At 41.3% G+C, this 22,579-nt stretch overlaps 2 protein-coding genes across 2 annotated transcripts in view; one reads left to right on the plus strand and one right to left on the minus strand.

The window, feature by feature from the left end:
* veph1 (ventricular zone expressed PH domain-containing 1) overlaps positions 1-22,579 on the plus strand; it is a 101,869-nt gene that overhangs the window by 22,362 nt on the left and 56,928 nt on the right. Inside the window, exons 5-6 of the mRNA XM_034224567.1 lie at positions 18,040-18,203; positions 21,466-21,675. Coding sequence (XP_034080458.1) covers positions 18,040-18,203; positions 21,466-21,675 — 374 coding nt within the window. The remainder of the gene's footprint in view (positions 1-18,039; positions 18,204-21,465; positions 21,676-22,579) is intronic.
* LOC117551631 (pentraxin-related protein PTX3-like) lies at positions 1,507-8,534 on the minus strand. The gene is given in 8 exon segments (XM_034224568.1): positions 1,507-1,902; positions 1,904-2,017; positions 2,019-2,075; positions 2,078-2,514; positions 4,138-4,186; positions 4,189-4,570; positions 4,892-5,051; positions 8,252-8,534. Coding segments are annotated over 8 exon segments (1,386 nt in total). The 5' UTR covers positions 8,391-8,534; the 3' UTR covers positions 1,507-1,854.

Genomic DNA, 22,579 nt, shown 5'->3' on the forward strand with positions numbered 1-22,579 from the left:
CTCATAAATGTAAATAGAAGGCATAGTTATATGTTAACAGGAAATTGGAAAACTCATTGGGAAAAGCATTTAGTTCCCTCTACATTGTTTTTTGGGGGAATGTTGATTAGATGCATTTCTTTGCTTATGTAAAGAATCTTTATGACTGGAGTTTAAACTTTGGCCCTTATTTAATTCAGAAACAGTTGCAGGTTTATTGCATTTGAATGACTTTGAAATAAAGAAAACGCTGCTTACAAGCAAGAGATTATATTATAACTTGTTTATTCACTCCTCACTCTCCATTCATCCAGTCATGTTATACAAAATATATTTATGTACAAAAATACATTCACCTTTTCACAAGAATAACACAGAAACATAAAAGAAAACAATGTACAGTATAATACAAGACAACTTAAAGATTAGTGTAAACATTGTCCTCGGTTATTTGATCAAATAGCAAAAAAGTCAAATTCACATTAGAAATATTACAGTTTTACTCTTATTGCTTTATGCGGTGCCAAAAAACACACATATATTACCCTACAATTAAATGAGAACCACTGAACAAAGTAGAACAGGAATTATATAACTCATATCAATGTAAACATGGAAATGTAAGGGCTTGAAAAAGCTTGCACAAATGTAATAAACAATAAGTCCCTAATTTATTGTTGTTTGAAGCTGTTGCTGGTTTCCATGCTTGAGATGAAAGCGAGAACAGCAGTAACATCGGTGTTTTGTATTACACTGTTAACACATTAGTATCTGCTTTTAATCATAAAGGGGATAGAAAACATATGTTTCTTATATTAACAGGTTTTGCATTGATTATTGAGCTATTTCTATACACATCTAGATAGAGAGTGAATGCATCAGTACTCTACAGTTACAAGATCATCTCTTGTAAATCTGTGTCACCTCATTTCCTCTCCTGCACGCCTGTCTGCTGATTACTCCGTTCACTGGCTCAGAACCAGTCCGCTTTAACAAAACACTCTTTGTTTTTTTTGCAGTCTAATTGAGTCTTTGGTAAATACAGCACATCGCCTTCCACAATACAATTTGTCTAAGCTTTTTGTTGGCTAGTGTGCGTGTGTGTGTGTTTGTGTGTGTGTGTGTGTGTTGCCTTAGTTCAAAAGGTCACTCTGCAAAAATAAACTTCCCTTAAAGAGGATATGTTATACTAATGTTCAGGTTCATATTTATATTTAGTTCCTCTACTGTGACATGTCTCCATGTTTTAATGTTCAAAAAGCTCTTTATTTTTCTCATACTGCCTGTGTTGCAGCACCTCTTTTCACCCTCTGTCTGAAACCAGGGCCCAGTCTGCTCTGATTGGTTAGCTGGCTGGCTCTGTTGTGATTGGTCAACAGCTTAGAGATGTCCCGCCCCTTAGCCCATCACGTACAATGTGTTGGAGCGCTAGCCAATAGAAGCGTGAGTGTTACATAGTGATGTCAGTGTCACTATGTTCTGGAAGTAAACAAAGAAGTCCAATGGAGTAGTTTCAGGAAGGGGGGGGGGGGTGTGTGGGAGATACACTTTGGGACTGTAGCCTTTGCAGACCATGTACATGCACAAAAACATATATAACACACAACAGGAAAGGGAAAAACCCCTAAAACACAATAGGGCCTCTTTAAATTAGCTTTCTCTCATCTGAACATGTCTAGTAAAGCCCATTGCAGCATTAGATTTATGATAATTGAGATGAAAAAAAACAAAAAACATAATCAAAACTTGTAACTATAGGGACAGAGGTGATATAAGCAGTTAGATGCTCTGTTGAGTTTTAGCATTAAAGCTTATTACAATGTTGCTCATATTCACAATTGTGATATTTCATCCCTCACGAGGAGTGTGAATCTGTTAGTTGACGAACTGAGCGCCTCCGTGTGGCACCATCTCCGTCACCCCCCCACGCCACCACGTTCCCCCTCTGCTCGCAGCCCTGGCCCTCCCGCAAAGCCAGCTGGGTAATCTCCCCCTCTGAAAGCACCCTGTCCCACATGTTCACTCCCGTCATCTTCCCCCGCGAACGCCAGCTTGGGATCGAACCCTTCTTCGAACCCGGCCACCCCCGCTGCCGCCCACTGGGAGTCAGGGGGCAGCAGCCGTTCCTCTCCTGCCCCAGCTGCAGTGAGCCTCCGTCAGGTATAACGTGTCCTTCGGCGACCCCAGGTGTGGAGGTCACCTTTTTCCCGCCCGCCCACAGCGTCGCCAGGCCCTGCTGGGAGGTCCACGCCCCGCACAGGTGGATCCACTCTGATCCACTCACCACCCCCCGAGCCTCCACCAGGTGAGCCTCTCCTCCGATGGTGAAGAGAGCGGAGGATTGGCCGAGCAGCAGCTGGATCTCATAAGGGTTGCGGCGGTTCCCGTAGGAGAAGAGTACGGTTCTGTTGGAGACGGCGGTCGGCTTCACCCACATGCAGACGGTGAAGGAGGAGATGGACAGAGGGACTTCAGGAATCACAGAGGTGTAGATTCGACGGGAACGCATGGGGAAGAGGAGTGCCATCTCACAACCTAAACAGCAACAAGAGGAGACACCACTCTATTATATTTACGAATGTCTCTGCGCAAAATGGATTTGAAATGCTTGTAAAGCCATTTGGTGCACACAAGATGGCAATCTTGGATACAGAAGTTCAGCTGAAGTTCAGGTGATGAGATCATGAATCAGAGTTTTTTTTTTCTACCCCCACGAAAACACACACACACACACACGTCCCTCTGTGGGTCGTCAGGTTCATGGATTTGTTCTGCTTTGTTTCATTCTCTTTCTGTCTGGTTCTTTCTCTTTTTTATCATTCAAACACTCTTATCTGAACTCACCGCTGCATTGGAAAACTTTTATTTGTTATTCCCTGTACATGAATTACACTGCAAAGCATTTTGTGTATTCCTTTTAGGGGTCCTTCCCAGGTAATTTATCCTCCATTGCATAATCCAATGTTTGTGCATTTTGAATTTATGAGCTCTGTAGGAGGTATGGCAGGAGAAACCTAACCTAATTTACTTTTGTACTTTTTCATCTCTCTCTCCCTCTGCTTGTCCTTCTCTCCCTGCTCTCAGTCTCTAGATCCTTATTATTGATGTTACATTTGTCTCAGGTTTTCTGCCACTCAGAAAAAAAAGAGGTTGTGTGGTGTGTGTGTGTGTGTGGGGTGTGTGTTGTGTGTGTGTGTGTGTGTTTGTGTGTGTGTGTGTTGTGTGTGTGTGTGTGTGTGTGGTGTTGTGTGTGTGTGTGTGTGTGTGTGTGTGTGTGTGTGTGTGTGTGTGTGTGTGTGTGTGTGTGTGTGTGTGTGTGTGTGTGTGTGTGTGTGTGTGTGTGTGTGTGTGTGTGTGTGTGTGTGATGGTTTCCATCTGGTTCTGCTTTTCCTAGATTGCTTTGGTGTGTTTTTTTTAGCGACCGGCTAACGAGTACCCCTCCCTCTGCTCTCTGTATGTAGGCCAGATTCACATTCTGGACTGTAAAGGTGTGTGCATGCTTCAGACGACTGACATGAGTGGTTCCAATCCTCACTCAGTGACACTTAACATTATTATTACTTGTTTGGATGGACAGTATACCAGAGTAGTAGCTCTGCTAAAAGAAAAACCATCTCAAAATCGGAGAATATTTGTGCCTACGGTCAGTCCAACAAGACGTCTGTTCTCTAGTTTTCTTTCCATGCGTCTATTGGCTTGCATTATTATCCTTAAGCGTCTAATACTAAAAGGAAAATCAAAGGCAAATGCTGAAGGCAAATCTTAAAGATTGATGGACGAAGTCTGACTGCCTGAGCTAAAGGTTTGACCCAATTAGTTTTTTATCTTGAGTGATGACAAAATGTGGGTATAAAAACTGTTCAACAAACAGAAATAGCGCTGACCCTATTCCTGCCCTCTATCCCATCCTCTCTACTTGTGACTTGACTGTATCGACGCAGACTAATGTCAGTAAGTGAAAGGAAAAGGATATGTTAGAATAACATGCCTGAAGACAGACAGGATAAGTGGAAAAGCTGTAAATAACACAAGCTTCATGATTAGACGTTCAGAAGCAACTTGACCTGAATGTGTCAAAGCAGACGAGAAAAATGAAGATGGAATGTTTTGTTGTAGAGGTAATGACAGACACACAGATTGTAGGATGGATATCTCACCTGCGGGTAGTTGTCTTTGCCTCGATGACTTCAGAACCTCCCCCCAGTTCCCTCCCTCGTCTGCTGCAGCGCGGCCAGAAAGCCGTCCAGAGCCCCCTCTCGGGATGGGGCCTGTTGCTCCTGGTTCCCTGCTGCCTCTGGGAGCTTGGATACCGTCTTAACATCCATCCCCATCCCAGCTCGTGGGCCGTTCCTGAGGCAACTGTGCTCCATCTTGGCGAGTCGGGTAGCTTGTAGTAGTGTTGCGGAGAGGAGCTGCTGCAGCTTCTCATCGAGGTGGTCGGATGTCCCGGCAGAATTCCTGGCAGAAGTCTGATCTCTGGGTTTGAAGCGCTCCATTGTTTCTTTGAGGCGGCCCTCCAGCTGCAGGGCCATCCTTCTTCCTGCCGTCTCCACCGCAACCCCACAGGAACCGCCATACTGGGCTACAAACCTGACCAGAAGAACCAGTAAAACAAGTGTGAACCTCTCGAATGTATCATTCTCAGTAACCAAGGCTCATTATGCACTAAATCTTATCTCTAAACCATTGAGATTTAAAGAAAGCAGATACATTCAGGATACTTGTCGAGTACTCTTCTAGAAACAGGATACATTCAGAATAAATGTAGAGTACTCTGCTAGAAATCGGCTCCTGAGCTGTTCATATTTCTGCTGAGTCAAATCATTTTATTAGCTTAACTTGTGCAGCTATCAAAAAAACGAATTAATGAGCGTAACAACTCGCACCTCTGATCCCTTTGTCCAAACCAACCTGAGCATTTCCCCACGCAGCGACCCCATCTCCACCTTGATGATGTCGTCTGCGTACTGCAGCATCATGTTCTCCCTCATCTGACTGTTCTCCAGCATCGAGAAGAGTTTGTCCCATTTGGTCAGGTCCCGAGAACTGCAAGGGACTGGAGTGGGCGTGGCTGGATAGAGGGATAGTAAAAAGAGAGAAAGGTTAAGATATTGAAACCGAACATAGTGTCTTGTCACATATGCCTTATTGAGTACTGGTACATCCAGTCAGAGCACAAGTGCCGTTACTCTGCATAGCATCGCCAGCATTATCAACTTTTAGGAAGCTAGCTAAGATTCCCTAGCTACAAAAAAGTTCAAAGCTACAAAAGGTGAATAGCAACTATATAGAAAAGGATTTTTTTTTGCGACAACTGCAATATTAGAAAGAATATTGATGGTGCAACACGATGAACACACCAGTTTTTGTTTGTAGTTTAACCAAATATGTATAAACAACTATCACTGGGTTACGTTGATACTGAAAAAACCGCTTCTTTCCCCAATGCCCCATCTTCCCTGTCCCTTGCCTGCCCGTGGATAATAATAGCACAGTTCTTCAACGACGATTAAACTCCTAAAGCATTCCTCTGTCCTTGGGTTTAAAAACGAGAGTAATGCACTTTATTGCACAATTGTATGTAGTTATTTTCCAGATGCTAGGGCAGGTGTTGCTTGAACATTATTATCATCTCTCGAGCTCTGACAGGAATGTCAAGGTCCAACATGTTTTGGTTTACTGGAAGAGAAGAAATCCTGCAGGATGTTAGTCACATAGAACAGCAGGTAAAATGAAGAGTTAAGATGGGGACACGGGAGGAAGTGAGGATGTTAGTGAAGAGATAAGAACGTGAGAAAGAAGGAGCACAATTGACTCAACACTTTGCTCCTTGCCTGAAGGGAAGAACGTTTCTTTGACTGAATTGTAAAGGAAGTAGCTGCTGGGAGTTGGGGAGAGATAAAGCAGAGCCTGGGGAGTGGGAATATGTGTCACACACACTGTTCTGATTAACATTTTTACCTCACACACTCTGTTTATACCTGCAGACGTTTTCTAGAGCGGTTTCATCACAGGACTGCAGGATTTGTTTTTGGGTGCCTGTCCCCGAAGGTTCAAAGTAATTTAGACAGAAGTGTTCGTGCACTCTGCTCCCTCTGACTTATAAAACTAAAAGCGCAGGTCTGTCAGGATTATGAAGGATTGTGATGGATCTGGGGGGGGGGAGTAGAGTGTAAAATGGCCTTTGAAATGGGCTTAGCCTTTTGACCTCCTTAGTTTGAAGGCGTATAACAACTATTATGCTACTGTATCTCTTATTTTGAATTGATTACTACTTATTTCAATGCAAGATTACTACCTGTTTAGTTATATTTCTTTAATAGTTTCCACTTCTGTAATGAATGCATTGCAGGAATGAATCTAGACACCATGCGTTGGATGTACATGTACATTACAACATGCAGTGGAAAAACAGACACATGGAAAATGACTTAATGTAGAAGTTCAACCTGTACCCTCCTTTAGCCTCCTTTTAGTCTTTTTTATCGCCCACATGTTTAGCCAGGCATTCATTTTTAAATTATTTCATGACCCTTCTTACGTTGCTCTCATTGGCTTATATTCCACTAAGAAATGTAGATATTTAACCCTTAACTGGGCAAACACATATTTATATTGTGTAACATTACTTGATTGGTATTTTCTACACCATACGCTCCCCTATTACACCATAAGTACACCGTATTACTGCTTTCATATTTCTACTTTTATTACACCCACAATTTCTGTATGGTGTAACACGGCTTAAAGGTGGGGTAGGTACGTTTGAGAAACCGGCTCGAGATACACTTGTTGTTATATTCCATGGAATGCTCTTAACATCCTGATAGCAATGAATATCTTAAGTGCTTTGACACAAAATCCATAACAAAATTTCATCTGTGGAAGCCGTAGTACTGTAAAAAGCACGACCAATCATCTGAGCCGGCCCGGCTAAAGTAACTGGATGGCCTACCTGCCTGTCAGCCTTCCATCTGTGCACAAACTTATCTCGTGCCCTCATTGGTCATGTGCGCGTTCGTGTGTGTTGGCTCTGTAAGGAAGTCTGAAGGAAGGGGCAGATTTGTTTCGGCTGCGTACTTTCAAATTCTAGTGCGCTCGAGCTGGTTTCTCCAAAATTACCGACCCCACCTTTAAGGTTAAGCAGGTAGGAACTAAAGTGATTTAACATTTGCGTGTTTCTTTGTTTTCTTTCTTCTTGCTACCACCTATTCTTGCTTTGGCAGGCAGAAACAACCTCTTTAAGTTTTTCTTCATGTGCTTTTATTTTCCTATTCTCAGTCGTGTGTTAAAGGCACTCATTTGCCCAGAGCAGAGTTTTGCTGCCTGTAATTACACCTCCTGCCAGGTTTAAAACAACAAACAAATTAAAAGTTTGAGGGGCCCGTACAAACACTTTCTCCTTCGTGTACACACTTGAAAACATTCTTTCCTCTCACAAAAAGGGGATGCTTTCCAAAACAGTGGAAAGAAGTGTTTCATAATGCTATACTGAGATTACAGAGCAGCCACTCATGCTGTTATATCTGCGGCTCGAGCTTTAAAAAAACCTTTCTGGCTCAGCATATTCTTTGATACTGCCAACGGTCTGTGTGATCTACAGTCAGGCTACATGTAACCAGTTCACGTAATCACCATACAAATAAAATATTGCCTTACAGTTGCATACAAAAATATGTAATCAAAAAAATTAAATTACCAAAAATAGTGGAATACAAGCAGGATTAAAATGTTAGTCAAAAAAAAAAAAAAAGCATATAGTGTTTGTTGTAAAAGGATCAGATTGTATTTCTTCACTGTTCTGTAGGCTAATACTTTAAGTGTGAATCTATACGCCCACATGTTCATACAGGTAACTAGCCATTGTAACTGTCTTTATCTCTCCTATTCTGCAACCTGCTATATTCCTCTATTTACCCTCCATCTATCATTTTTTTTATCTCTCTGCCATATAGTTAATTTTTTACTTAAATCTCAATGACAACTGACGTTCTAACCACTCAGTTTTAATGCTTCTACAGTATATGTGTGGCATCATTTTCAGTCTAAGAATTGTGTCAAATGTTGATTCCCACTGTGGTTATTAATGATAAATGGAGGATGAATCCTAATGTCCTGAGCTCACCTTTCACACAACCCCAATGCATGAATCCTCCAAGAAATCAATCCCATGCTCCATTATTAAATTAAACTCCAACCATATCCATGTGGGAGTCCTAATCTGATAACACACACACACACACACACACACAAACACGGTTTAACACTTACGTTCTGGTGTTTCGCCATCGCCGATTTCATTGTAGAAGGTGTCAGTGTAGTTGACCTCAAAATCATCCTCGTACGTGAAAACCAGACACACACACGCCGACAGCACACACACTGCCTGGGGGAGCGTCCACCGAAACATGCTGAGTGAATGTGTGTGAATGAGTGAGAGTGAATCAGTGTGTTAAGTTTCAGCTCTTCCTAACTGCTTGTCTATTTGTGTGTGTGTCTCTGCTGCTTCTCCCTGTCTCTCACCTTCTGCAGCTCAGCAGGTCCACAGCTCTCTTTTCTACCCCCTCACTCTCTCACACTGTGTTTGTCCCTCCTCCCTTATGACTCTCCCCTCTCCCCCTCTCTCTTGTTAAATGCTGAGCAATCCTTTGGCAGGAAGCCTGGCAGTGTATGTACTTCAACCAGAGAGAGGGGCTGCATGCTCCACACACACACACACACACACACACACACACACCACACACACACACACACACACACACACACACACACACACACACACACCCTCTGGTAAGATGTCACAATTAATGTACGTATAAAAATGGATGATGTATCCGTTATTAGATTACATAAGATTAGTGTTCTTTTTTTTATTAAGGACAGCCACATCATCCTGCTTATTGCACATCTACATACTCAATAAGCCAATGTCTTTACCACAATATTGATCTTAAAAGGATCATATTGCTTCTGCTTAAACAAAATAGCCCATTCCACTGTGTACCAGCGGCTGGAACTAAAGCAATAGCAAAGTAACTTAAAGTGACGGCAGCACTGACAGAGGTTTTCAGTAACTGTCTGTTCACATTGTTTTTGCCATTAACCAGTCTTTAAACACAGGCAGAGTCCATACCGTGTTCCTGTTAGTGTTTACTTCCTGTCTGTCTGTCTTCTTCTGCTGTTTCCTTTAGTGTTGACTTCCTGTCTTTTTAGGACTTTTAGGACAGTTAAAGGTGGGGTATGTAATTTTGGAGAAACCAGCTCGAGTGCGCTAGAATTTGAAAATACACAACCAGAAAAGATCTGCCTCTTCCTTCAGACTTCCTCACAGAGCCCCTCCTCCAACACACACGAACGCGCACATGACCAATGAGGGCACGAGATAAGTTTGTGCACAGATGGAAGGCTGACAGGCAGGTAGGCCATCCAGTTACTTTAGCCGGGCCGGCTCAGATGATTGGTCGTGCTTTTACAGCACTTTGAATCTAAAGTGTAGTGCTCTCCACAAATATAACACGATACTCCTTGGCAATGGGTATTAACAACCTTTAGAATGTCCACATTTACCAATCAGAATCTAGTATTCAACTAAGCAGTGTAATAATAACTGTACATATCAATAGCTATATTTTTGTTTTATTTTTTCCTTTCCATTTCTACTCCCTCTCTGATTTGTGGATTGTTATTTGAAGTATTTTAGCTTCAACTAATATTCTATCATTGTTTAATCTTGTTGGGTTATGTATGCCCTGTAACCAGATCATTTCTTAAAAGTGAAAACGTTTAAATTTCACAGTCAAACATGTTGGGAATATCCTCTAAATCTCCCGTCTTGTGAAAACATGGCTTTCACAAGTTTAGAAAACTTAACAGCAGCGCTCCAGCCGACTCATGAGGCGGTGAGTAATGCGACGCTGGAGGTATCCCGCATGTCGTAATCAGATATAACTGCAGCACGAAAAAGAAAGAGGGGGTAGGGGGGCAGAAACTTTCCTGATTTTTGCCCCTTGCAGAGACGTGGTGTGTGTGTGTGTGTGTGTGTGTGTGTGTGTGTGTGTGTGTGTGGTGTGTGTGTGTGTGTGTGTGTGTGTGTGTGTGTGTGTGTGTGTGGTGTGTGTGTGTGTGTGTGTGTGTGTGTTGTGTGTGTGTGTGGTGTGTGTGTGTGTGTGTGTGTGTGTTTGTGTGTGTGTGTGTGTTGTGTGTGTGTGTGTGTGTGTGTGTGTGTGTGTGTGATGTGTGTGTGTGTGTGTGTGTGTGTGGTGTGTGTGTGTGTGTGTGTGTGTTTCCTGAAGATTGAATGGATCCCAGACGTCAGGAGTTTCTAAATGGGTTTATTGTTCTCCTGCTTTAGGGCTGTTTATTATTTATCAGTCTCAGCATGTGTGTATTTACCGTACGTGCAGTTGTATGAGTGTGTGACAGTATATCTCCTTGTGTGGGTGTTTTCATTTTAGGATTTTCCCCCTCTCCCACTCATGTCCCGTTCCCACTCCCCTCCATATTTCTGTCCGCCTGTGTCTCTCTTTTTCATTGTGTGTGTTTTTTGTTCTCTTCCTGAAACACACACTTGTTCGCTTGTTGTCTGCATGGAGCCTTTTCATTCAGACAGCTGCACACAGAGAGCGGAGGCTGTGTGAAAAAGCCAGAGCTGCTTCATTTATATTAGCACTTGATATAACTACAAATGAGGCAACACAATATTAGTTTAACTTATTAAACTAATAGTGTGTTGCCTTGAGCAGGATCCTAACACAAACAACTGAAGGTGTTCTTTTTTTAATTAATGATAATGATCTTGCTTATTACACAGCTACGTACTAAATTAACCAAGGACTTTACTCATAATATTGATTAAACATGATTACATTGATTTAAATGTGACCGTATTGGATTCATTTGTTTGTTTACTTTTCTGTACTTAATGACATCACTATGTAACACTCGTGTGTCTATTGGCGAGCGCTCCAACACATTGTATGTATTAGGATAAGGGGCTGGACATGTCTAATGTCACGGGGGCATGTGGCATGGTATGTAAGTCGCTTTGGATAAAAGTGTCTAACAAGTAACATGTAATGTAAGTGGTTGACCAATCACAACAGAGCTGGCCAGCTAACCAATCAGAGCAGACTGAGCTCTGGTTTCAGACAGAGGGTGAAAAAAGGTGCTGCAGAGCTTTTTGAACATTAAAACATGGAGACATGTCACAGTAGAGGCACAAAATACTAATATGAACCTGAAAATGAACAGAATGTCGTCTTTAATGGAAACAACAAACACACAGGGTATACCTATGTGTGTGCATGTGTGCGGTGTAGATATTTTCCTAATGACTGCCATCTGAGGAGAAAATGAACTGGCACCACATCATACATGCGTCTCTGACAGACCAGTAACAAAATCACTTTGTGTACATTATTAATGATTGTTGCATTGTGTAGGTGATAAATGGGATTTATTATGATAGAAAACATGATAAAATCCCAGGAAAGTGTATTTTTAAGGATTATATAGTTACCTTGCCTTCAAATCAGCCTGCTACTCATTAACTGCTAGAGAAGAGGCCTTTAGTGTTACGAGATACATTGAGTTTTTACCCTGAAACAATGTTTTAAGGCATCAGGTCACTTAACAAGCCCGCATTTGTTGAAGTTGGCAGAAGTCTCTGTTTTAGAAAAGAGCACCATTACGCACACCGTAATAAAAGATACTCTATAAAAGAAAAAACAGTTTGAGTGAGTTTGGAGGCAATAAAGTCATCTGGATAAAATGACAGTTTATAGAAATGCTTTCAAATTGCTCAAAAAGACAAATGCATCAATGAAATGACATACTGTATACAGTACTATAACTTCAGTAAGAGTTGTACCTCACTTTGGCAACCTTTCCTAAACAGCTCTGCAGTTTTAGATGTTAAGACAACAGCAATTTCTTCAGAAAATGCGTAAGCAGTGACGAATGCCCTGCTTAAAGTTTGACTTCTTGAGATGACTTTACAACCAGGAATCTCATTCTGTATACGGTGACATCAGGCATGCAGATGTGTGACCTACACACGTCCAGCTGCACTTCGTGTGTGCTGACTCAGTGGTTAGTAGACGAAGCGCTGAGTGATGTTTCTTTTTTAGTCAGGTCTCTTATTCTGTATATATAAAATGAAGAAGTTCAGTATGTACGCGACTTTTTATCTTTTACACGGATGGGGTTTACCGATTAAGTTATCTGGGTGAAAGGGGAAGATGGTCATTGAGTTTAAACGTTGCAGGAGTGTGTGTGTGTGTGTGTGTGTTTGTGTGTGTGTGTGTGTGTGTGTGTGTGTGTGTGTGTGTGTGTGTGTGGCCTAGCATTATACTTGTGGGGACCTAAATCTGTTTACATAGTCACGTGTGGGGACTCGCCTCCCTTATGGGGACAAATTGGAGGTCCCCATGAGGGGAAGGGTGAAGGGTGAAGACTTGGTTAGGTTTAGGGTAAGGGTAAGGTTGAGGGTAAGGGTTAGGGTTAGGCATGTGTTGGTTATGGTTAAGGTTAGGATAAATCTCCAGGAAATGCATGAAAGTCAATGTAATGTCCCCTGAAGTGATGTATACATGGTGTGTGCGTGTGTGTGTGGCGTACATCTGGTCTGCTGTTATGGTTTCTACTTCATGATTTCGATATCAAATATTTCCATGCATGAAACGCTCTGAGTCATGTGAACAGGCGGTGAAATGTAACATGGGTCTTTTTGCACTCTGCTAACTGGATCCCATCCAGAGAGCTTTCATACGGGGCCAAATTCTCTAAACTATTTTTACTTGGTTGTAGTAGGGGGGTTTTCTTATACACAAAAATGTGCAGAATCCCAAATATATTACCTCTCTGGGAGACATTTGAATCCTATCTCTTTTTTTGTTGCGTAAGTCTCCACTGCTTTCACTCACATGGAGTGAACCTGTATGATATACGACTATCAGGACATACAGTACGTGCACAAAATGAGTGTTGGAAGCTACAGACAAAGCTTACAGCTGTTAAGCTATCCAGAAACATCCCTCTGGATATTATGTTTGCTGATCTCTGCATTTTTTAACTATACAATATCCTCTCTTGCATTAGAGCTCAGTGTTTTTTGGCAATATATGTGCAATGCTGGATATTAAAGAAATGTTCTTTGTATACCGTAGAGATGCAGAAATATTTGATAAGTCCCCGGAATACTTGACAGAAAGAAAATGCAATAAACCATTGCTTCCAGCTTCTTACATACTAAATATGTCTTTACTTAGACTCCATGGAAATGAATCTCTTCTTAGCACCACTGTACTCCGGCAGAAAAGACAACTTACTAAATGCGTTTGTTTTTATAGGGCATGGTTTGTAATGATTTAAGGGAGCGCTTCTGCAGCTATTACACAGCAAAAACACAGGCAATCTTTTTATTTTTCATGACTGACAGTATTTTAGTGTCCTCCTAGGTACAAATATAGCCAGAAACTGTATTCAGGTAATATTTCCATCGAAGTTAAGCCTCTCCAGAATTGGTGAATGCTTTTTCGGTATGAACAGAGGGATTCTGACGGGAGTACAGAACAGTAAATTAAAGCCATCATGTTTCACAGATCAGTTAGTGATCAGGTTTTTTTTAAATATGTCGTCCTTGTGTGCTAAAAAAACAAAGGTAATTGCAGGATATTTTATTGACATTTAAAAGTCATGATGATGGGCTGGGTGTATGCAGGCAGGGGTGAAGGCCAGAAACTAAACAAGTGCAAACACACAATTAAAAATGATACAGTACAATCAGAAGCAGTATGATGATATACGGTACAATGCGATGCAGTACAGATACAGTACAGTACGCTACCATACATGTACGATGAGAGACGATACATTACGATATGGTGCGATACAACATGACACGATACGTTATGTTTCAACACCCGACAATGCGATGACATACAGTATGATACAATACGGCATGGGAATTTAATTTACAATGTGATACGATACAATACAGGAAACAATCATGATTAATAATACAGCATGTGTATGTCTCACATGTACTGTCTGTATGTCTCTATAAATCCTCCTCAGTGTGTTTCTGTGCAGACTCTCGTCTCCACCTGCCTTTTAACATTCCTCTGAACAAACCCATACATACGACTTAATGTTTATCACCAGCTCTATTTTTCTTTCGTCTTTTTCTATGGTGATTTGTGTGATTATAGAGATGTGTGTGTGATCTCAAAAGGTATAATCTATGCTTGAAAGGAAGAGAAAGGGTCATAGTTAGAGCCGGTGATCATTTTCTAAATATGTATGTACCCTCCTGATCGGTACCAGTGAGCACTAACAGAGTAAAGCCTGTGGTTAGAGTGATTTATATCTGTAAATCACCTGTTGTGAGCAAGCGTTTATCAAGGATCCTGCTAGGATTTGATTGAATATGACAAAAGTTCACCATGAGCTACTGAGCAGATGTTCATGATAAATAAATATGAGAAATACTGTAATTTCACGTCAAGATGTCAATGCAGATGCTATTCTGCTGCTACTGAATATAAATTAAGCAGCAGGTTCACCATTTAAATCCTGTCTGAAACATCTCAATGAATATTGTGTGGATTGGCTTTAAATGTAGAAACAGTAATGGTTCCCAAACATTGAATACTGATCATTTTAGTGATGATCAAGAATAACTCAATAAACTAAGGTAATATTGAGAGGGACCTACCAGACATAAGCACTCTATATAAGAACATCGTCCAATGCACAGTTATTACTCAGCTTATTGTCTAGCAGGAAGTCAGATATTGAGATACCCCTACCCGAGGTAGAACAAAACACAACAATGAGTTTTCTTATCTTTAGGGTCTCCCATTATCGAAATTGATTGTTGTCACATTTTGTTTTGGGGGGAAAACTTCTTTTTTTTGGTGGTCCTTTAGAACTACCCCAATCCCTGAAAAAGAGCCAAATTAGACCAAGCCGAATGTGGGAAAGGTGACAAAAAAGCCCATAACTTGAGAATGATCACTCTTTTCCTCTTCAGATTTGCTGAGGTATGAACCAGGTGGCTGTCCTACATCACCAAATAGTCACACAATTATTTAACTAAAAAAAGACTGAATTACAGTTCTGTAAACTTAGCTTTAGTTTAGACGGAAATTGTACTTTTTGATGATAGGAACATAGGACTCCATCACTTTTCTCTCATTTATCAGAAAACAGAAATCCCTAAAAAATATACCATTACTGGATTGTCTAGGGTGCTATTGAACACTAACCAGTAGTTGTATGGAAATATCTGGTACAGTTCAATTGCAAATGAGATTTATTTTGACAAAGGCCTACATCTTCTCTGATATAGTCAAATCCCAGCTTCAGGACCATCTCCAACTAAACGGCGTCTTTGAGAAATTCCAGTCCAGTTTCCGTTCCGCCCACAGCACTGAAACAACCTTGGTCAGGGTCACAAGCAACCTGCTGATGGCGGCTGACACTGGTTCCCCATCTCTCCTCATCCTCCTGGATCTGACTGCAGCATTGGACACTGTCGACCATAACATCCTCCTTCAGCGCCTCTACACCATCGGACTCTCTGACTCCGCCCTGAGCTGGTTCCAGTCCTACCTGTCTGGAAGAACAGAGTACGTCTCCTTGGGAGGTGCGAGGTCCCAGACACACCCTGTCACCTGTGGTATCCCTCAAGGGTCGGTCCTCGGGCCCACTCTGTTCACCCTGTACACTCTGCCCCTTGGCCGAGTCATCAGCAAGCATGGAATATCATTCCATTGCTACGCTGATGACACGTAGCTATATATAAAGACGGACCCTATCCCACATGCATCCGTCACCATCATCATCACCGTTCCCATCAACATCCTTTAACACCTGCATTGAGGAGATAAAGGCTTGGATGCAATAAAACTTCCTGCAGCTAAATAGCTCCAAAACAGAGGCTATTTTAGTTGGCACACCAAACCAGGTCCAGCCATCCCCCATAACCCACATCACCTTTTCTGGCCAAAACATACCCCTCTCCACATCAGTTACCAACCTGGGTGTAAGATTTGACCGACATCTGACCTTTGACTAACCCTCACCCTGGCATTGTTTAAAGACTGGTTAATGGAAAATAAAATGTGAACAGACTTGGACAGTTACAGAAAACCTCGATCAGTGCTGCCGTCATTTTAAGTTATGATGCTGTTGCTGCAGTTAGAGCCATTGGAACGGGCAATTTTTTCTTAGTTGAAGCAATACGACCATTTTTAATCAATATTGTAAGTCAAGGTGTTTGTTCTAGAACTTCCCAACGCGAAGGGATCGTGAATCACCCTCACACCCTCCCTAATTCTGTTGTTTACGGTCTTTCTTTACTTAGTTTTCCCATTTGTCCTGTACATTTGACAGATCATTAGAATACATCCCGTCACATCAACACCACATGCTGCCCTGACATAAAAGAATACCATAAACAACTTTCCTATTAATCTTCAAATGTGACGACAATATATCTTGCGTCGGTTCACTTCAGGACACCAAAAGCTATTGTTCAAAATCTTGAAATGCCACCAGTAATGAACCTACCATCTGAAAACAAGAGTCTTTGTTCGTGGATGTGAATCATTTAAAGATGTTTCTTACGTGAGTCAAAGGCTGTTGGGTAATGCCGTGGGTTTTGTTGGGCTGCGTGCTGATTTAGAAATTCCTTTATGTAGAACACTGGCGTCTGCACTGACTTTTTGTTTTTTCTGCATCAGCATCTTTGAAGGAAGATCGACAACAAATGGAGAAAGTTTTAATTACTGAACACAGATGTTGTATCTTGACGTGTGTGTTCTTAGGAAAAATGGCAAATATGCAAGTTTTTTCATTTAATTTAATCGTTTATTTGAAGAGGGACAATGCATATTGATGAACATTTAAAACAAATAATGCTTTAAAACGTAAACATGCCGGATTTTAGCTTTGAGCTCATTTCCATCCGTAGTCCCTGACATACAACATTTAAGAACCTGACATTTATAAACAAAGCAAAAATGAATACATGATATGCAGAAAGAGCAAGAGCAGCACACACAACTATTTACCACATGGCAGTACACTTTAGCATTTACGACATATAAAGTGCAAGAGGAGATACAAGAGCTACATAAAGTGCAAGAGGAGATACCCCTGTGTTAAAGTGCATTTAGCTTTGATCGCACGGATGTTTGTTTCTCAACCATTCTTTGAGTTGACCTTTAAAGCTATTGAGAGTGGGACAATCCCGTGTCTCAGTTGGGATGCTATTCCACAAAGAGCTGCCTTTAATGGAGAGGACATTTTGTCCAAATGTGGTCCGTCTACGGTGGACCTCACAGTGTCACAAAGTTTAATTTACTGAACACAGATGTTGTATCTTGACATGTGTGTTCTTAGGAAAAATGGCAAATATGCACGTTTTTTTAAAAGGAAACTTAGGTTTCATGGGACTTTGGTCCAATTTAAATAAATATGGCTTTCAGTTCTTGTTCTAGTTACACATTTATCGTCACAAACTTAATTATTCTGGATGCATTGATTGTTTTTTGTAAATTTAAATTGTAAAGACAACAGAACAATGTGACCTTAGAAAATAAGAAACCAAGATATTTGGGATCAAACGTGTGTTTTCTTCAATTATAAATGTGATTTGAGTTTAATACGTGAATTAAATTCACAGTATTTTTGAATGGAAAATCAAATGGATTGAAAGTAGCCTAAATATAAACTAAAAGAAAAATCAGGCAATATGTCCACCTATAATGTATCGATCCTTAATTAAAATGTATTGTTATCCTGATAGTTATCCTAAAATATAAAAAATAGTAATCTGATTATATTTTATAGTAATAGTGACTGTAAGGGAATACAGTGATTGTGTCCCATGTTAGCCGTTACTCCCCAAGCCGGTTTATAACACAAGGAACTGACCACACAGCGCAATACACATTTAAATGTCCCAATTTGGGATCAATAAAGTACAATTTATCTTATCTTTATTTCACTTATATGGCGTCCATTTTTCTCTCTCTCTCTCTCTGTGACAGGTAACCACATGCTGTTACGAGTGTTACCCTCAGTCTACCCCCGGCAACCAGACACCATCCACGGTCACCTAGGCAACCTGACTGCAATGATGTCACAGCTGGAGTCCCCGGAGCAGCAACACTTGATCAGGCTCATTCAAATTGTCGCAGAGCAACATCCACTCGTGAGTGTTTGCATAGTTTGTTTGTGTAGATTTACAATAGGGAATGGGTATGTGATGTCATCAGCAGCAAGTCGGCCATCTTTGGAGGATACCAGCTGAAGCAAATTATTCACTTAACCTGTAAAGCTACCATAACTTTTAACTTTTTAAACATGGTCGGTAGGCACTGTTGTGTTGTTGACTGTTGCAGCCACTCCCAAGACTAATTAACAAAACAAAAAAAAGGACCATGGGATTACATGTTATTATTTTCCAAAATGGAAATGAGAGAGAAGTAGCAAACATTAGGCGCATTCACACCGCAGTACTTTTCCCACAAAGGTTCATGAGAACTTAGTTCATGATAACTCTTTAGTTCTCATGAACTAAGTTCAGATCGCGTTCACACCGGAATAAGTCCCTGGGGGAGGATTAGGCAAATGAAGCCGCTGACGTCACTTCTTCTTCTTCTGCTTTGGGTTTACTGGCAGGCCGCAAACCACTTCACGGCGTATACTGCCGCCCAAAGTCCCCGGCCGGAAGTCCCCGGAGTTGGGGAAGGCTTCTACTGAAGCCTTCCGAGTAAATCGCCAGAACGCCGACACCTCCTCATCTCCACCGCTCCCATGTTTTATTTTGTGTTGCCATAAGTTAGTCTCTCTGCATTTCTGCGCTGGGCTAATGCGAGAATAATAAAATGGCGGCTTCACAACACTTTTTGGCAGTTTTACGGGGCGTGGTTTGCAATCCGCCCAGCCAATCAGACATAGGAATCTTTTTCTCCCACGAAAGTCCCTGCTCTCTAGCAGGGACGGAAAAGGGGGTAAAAAGGTTCTCATGAACTAATTTTAGTTCCGGCTCTTTTTGGTGTGAACGCAACATTTCGGAACTATATCGGAACCAAAGTGGGAAAAGTACTGCGGTGTGAACGCGCCTATTACCTATTGAGTTGTGTTGAGAGTTGCTGAACTACAGTAACCCAAACCACTACACTGGGAATATGATTTAAAACATGAATCGCAGTATTCATAAATATACTTGTAGATTAAAATGCATGATAAACCAATGTTAAGGTCAATTATCTAAAGAGGCTTTCTCCAAAGATGGCAGACACACCCCTGAAGTTCCCTTTTCCTTTTACTAAATGTAAAGGGGACCTATCATACAAAATGCACTTTTTGTATGTCTTAAATACACATAAATATGTGTCCCGGTGTGTCGGGGAACTCACGCAGCGTCAGAAAATAAAACCCTCTCTCTTTTCCTCCGTACCCAAATCTCTAAAAACGGGGCTACAACGGAGCTGATCCAGATTTGCGTCCGATACGACGTAATATCGGAAATGTGGACCCACGGCCCTATCAGAAACGTTGCTATCAGAAACAATGCCCGACTGTTTTGGACGTAATATGGTCGGTGTTAGCATCGCTAACACTCAGAGCTAACCTGTACTGGAGAGCATGTGTGTGAAGAAGCAGGAAATAAAAAGGAACTCACCTTGTGGTATAACCGGCAAGAGAGAAAGCCTTTGAGCTCCATACTGTTTCAGAGATAATCCTTGATAATCCATGATATGGCGTTTCATCACGGCAGTATTTAGTTTAGACAGTAGCTGCCGGGTCCCGCTTGAGCTCAGCCCCCTCCTTTATTTTCTTTAAAGCTTTATACCCAAATCAGCACTTTTGAAACAGGAAGTGAAATAGAGGGATATGAGGCATGGATAGAATGGGTGATCTGTTTGGCATTTTGAGCAAAACACATGTTTTTTATATATTTTTATATATCTGAGACCTATGCTATTGCCTAAAGATAGCATGATAGGTGCACTTTAACTTAATTTTCTGTTATTTCGCAGACTTTTATTTTTTATATAACCACATGGACCTAAGTTACTTTACCAGTGATTCAAATATATTTGTCATATTTTTAAAATAAAGCAACGTTCTCAGCCATATCTTTGTCAGCCTTTCATGTTAACACCTTAACCGAGCAGCCTTCCATCAATAATAAATCCTAATATTAGAAATAAGTTAGTCACAATACATCAGACTGGGGTTACATGAAAAAAAACACAATCCAACTTACATGTGGGGCGTTTTTGTAACATGAATCATGCTAAATCTGACCTTTTCCCGTTAAACTTCTTCATATCCTGTAATAAGCTCATGTTGAAATATATTAATACCCTCTGCACGTAGTAAGAAATGCAGCCAAACAGTGTCAACGTGTGGTGCACATTTCTCAGGAGGAATTCCCTGAATCCTGCATATTTTGAGGCAGAGCCGCTGGTGTTCAAAATGGGGGGAAAGTACCACGTGCCAGTAAACAGGGGGGTAACAGCTACTCATGCTAAGCACTACGGAAACAAAACCATCCATCTGGAGTTATTTTAATCTTCACCCCCCACACAGACACACAAAAATATTTCTGCGATGACTGCAGCTAAACTGCTCACAATTGTTTCCAAACCTCCTGCATCCTAATACTGGAAATGATGCAGTATTACAAAGAATACAAATGACAATGATACGGAAATTCTGAGCTAACTTTAGCATATTCTCCCTGAGGAGGAGAACATGTTTGATGTTTTAATGAATTTTTGAGAACAAGTGACTCATTCATTCATGGTATGTATTGTTAGTGTGATTCAGTCCGGTCTAGATAATGAGGAAACACTTCTCTGCATTTGTCCAGACATTGGTACATTCCAGCTTTTGTTGGATATTAGAAAGCAGTCCGCTCATCTCTCTCAAAGGGTCAATCTCCTCACCTCCAGCTTTCATTAAAATCGAGCCAGTATTGAGGTATTGAGGGGTGATGCCAAAACAGTGACATGATAACTTCTGCTGCTGAGTCCCGGAAGAAAAACTATTTTTAACAGCTAAACGTCTACACCTCCCTTAAAAATAAATAAGAGGAAGCATATCCCAGTGTCCCCTGCAACAACATTGATTTGTGGGTTTTAAAAATATGCATTTGGAAAGGCTTTAAATTAATATACGCTTTTAAAATCTTGATAGAATATAGTGAGGACTGTCGTGAATTAAACAAATATACTATGCTCTCATGTAGAACGTCATACATTTGACCACTTGACTCTGTGTTTATGCAGTTGAGATGTTTATCAAAGGTATAATATCTTAGCCCGAGCTGCATGTGTGGGTTATGTTAAAGTATATTAGGACTGGTGTTTGAAATGACCCCAACAGAGTATAAAAACAAATGACCAGGTCTTCAATCAAGAGTAATGAATAGAACTTTCACCCCCCTCTATCTTACCCAGATGTTGAGCCCTCAGGTTCCCGCTCTTGTTAGCTTCCTTGGAGACCAGTCCCTGACCGAGTGCCTGCTGGGAGCGCTGGTGGACGTGTCTCAGGCCAGCCCCTCCTCACTGGTCAGCTTCCTGCCAACGCTGAGGATTCTGGGTCAACAGTGCCCTGCTCTCCTGGGTCACGTAGCCAAAATCCATGGTGCCGTGGGAATCATCAGTGAGGTACAAACACACTCACTCAACACACACACACACCAAAAAGTTTGCATCTGTTTGCAGCAGTGATTTGCAGTTGGTACGAAAGTGTTTACTGTAGTGACTTGGAGACGAGGTGAAATAATTAATCCTAAAACCTGGAAATCAATTTGCATTTTACCACTTCCGGTTCTCAACGTTTTTTGGTTGTGAGCCTGAAATAAAGTCTGTGGTAAACACAAGCTGAAGAGATTTTAAAGTTTAGTTTTACGACACGATATACATCAGTAATGTCCACTGAATGTCCGAAGCTTCTATAGGTTGTTGAAACTGCGGTTGCTAACAAGTGGCAAAATAAACTAGTTTTACGGTGGTAAGGTGAAGTCATGTTATAATATGGGGAGATTATCCTGCTGAACCAAATGTGAAAGTATTATAAACATGTACTAGCCAAAGAGCTTATATACCAAAATCCAATAGAGAAATCCTATTGGTTTTGGCCAAGGGAGCTCTTTGCTTTGTAACACAAGAGCTTCTATTGGCTACCATTCCAACACATTGCACGTGATAGGCTAAGGTGACCGACATGGGCTCTGGTTTCAGACAGAGGGTGAAAAGAGGTGCTGCAGCACAGGCAGTATGAGAAAAATAAAGAGCTTTTTGAACATTAAAGCATGGAGACATGTCACAGTAGAGACACAACATACAAGTATGAACCTGAAAATGAACAGTCCTCCTTAACTGTTCCAGTCTTGTCGCTGCAACAGAGACAGGCTCCGAAATACTTACTTTTTGAATGAATGCTTTTTTTGCTCTTTATGTTTGCCTAGCGGTAAGTATTCACACACTCTGAAACAGGCAGGAGTGATTATTGCAACGAGGAGGGAGGAACAGGCTGCACGCTCACATGACTTGTTCTCTGTTGTCCTGC

The sequence above is a fragment of the Gymnodraco acuticeps genome, unplaced genomic scaffold (genome assembly GCF_902827175.1).
Source record: "Gymnodraco acuticeps unplaced genomic scaffold, fGymAcu1.1, whole genome shotgun sequence".
Taxonomy (NCBI): domain Eukaryota; kingdom Metazoa; phylum Chordata; class Actinopteri; order Perciformes; family Bathydraconidae; genus Gymnodraco; species Gymnodraco acuticeps.